We start from the raw sequence: 1,125 nt of genomic DNA on the forward strand, positions 1-1,125 counted from the left end.
AACTGCCGTTGCACACTTTCCCCAGAAACTGTGAACTAGTAGACGGCCCGTTGTAGACTGAAATGTAGTCACAGCTGCAGCAGTTCTCCAGTCTGTTTTTAAAGATTTGATTATGATTGACTTAGTGAAGCAAAACTCAAAAAGCAGCCCCTGTGTGTCCTTTATCAGTTTAGAGCATCAATTTATATTTAGTAGGTTTTTTCACAAATTCATATTTTTGAGATCTTTATGATCCTGATTTATTTTTGTCATCATATTCCTCCATCTGTAACAATGCTGCCCATATAATGATCTCCAAAAAGCAGTCTGCTCTGCACTCACTGCAGGTATGTGAATACCAGGGAGATTCTCTGGTCTGTTGTAGCTTTGAGGTACCACACACAGTAGGCATTGTCGTAGTAGTATCCAGGGTGGTTTGGGCTGGCAAAGTTGCCAGAGCCGACCAGCGAGCCTCCACAGGGCCTTGCTAAAGTTGGATACAATGGCACAAGTGTCATTGCAATGAGATATATTTGCAGAAAACTCGTATTGCACAGTGAGGAGCCTACCTGAGGTTGTGATGTCGGTTGTGGCTGCGCAGTAGGCTGTTTGAAAACAGTAAAAGAACATTAGTTTGAGTATCGAGGTTTGGACAGCGATTGTATGCATTTCCATGTGATGCAAGATGCTTTTTGGCAGAAACTATGATCCTAATGTGCAGCAGCTTCTCTGCCGAGCACTGATTCTTACTGTAATAGTCATAACAGCAGTTCCCATTGTATTGACAAGAGCTTGAGCAGGAACAGCTTCCCAGGTTCGAGCCACAGTTGTATCGGCATGAGGCCCAGTCTGAGAAACATGGGAGGGTTTTAAACCATTTCAGCAACTGATGTGTTTTAATCTTTCACATATAACCTAGCCATATAGGTTAAAAGGTTTTCATACCTGTGGTGGGTGTGACAGTGTTCCATTGGCAATAAGCTGTGTGACAGACCAAACAAAATGAATGATTAAAGCCTTTTACACCTCTTCTTACTGTGTATTACACCTCTTCTTACTGTGTAATACAAACATTGTGAAACAACTGTTTATTCTGCAAATGTAAGTAAACTATCACGATGTTTGTACAAGCACTAAGGAATTTGA

The 1,125-nt window shown here is 41.5% G+C and overlaps 2 protein-coding genes across 3 annotated transcripts in view; one reads left to right on the forward strand and one right to left on the reverse strand.

Annotated features, from left to right (window-relative positions):
• The window catches only part of agt (angiotensinogen), a 23,686-nt gene that overhangs the window by 14,202 nt on the left and 8,359 nt on the right, over window positions 1-1,125 (forward strand). The gene's annotated exons all lie outside the window — the stretch shown is intronic.
• The window catches only part of LOC109960605 (uncharacterized), a 2,957-nt gene continuing 2,058 nt past the window's right edge, over window positions 227-1,125 (reverse strand). The window contains exons 8-11 of the mRNA XM_020600827.1: window positions 925-960; window positions 730-828; window positions 549-584; window positions 227-466 (exon numbers count right to left, since the gene is read on the reverse strand). Of these exons, the coding sequence (XP_020456483.1) occupies window positions 227-466; window positions 549-584; window positions 730-828; window positions 925-960 (411 nt within the window). The remainder of the gene's footprint in view (window positions 467-548; window positions 585-729; window positions 829-924; window positions 961-1,125) is intronic.

Source organism: Monopterus albus, unplaced genomic scaffold (assembly GCF_001952655.1).
Source record: "Monopterus albus unplaced genomic scaffold, M_albus_1.0 scaffold3.1, whole genome shotgun sequence".
Taxonomy (NCBI): Eukaryota; Metazoa; Chordata; class Actinopteri; order Synbranchiformes; family Synbranchidae; genus Monopterus; species Monopterus albus.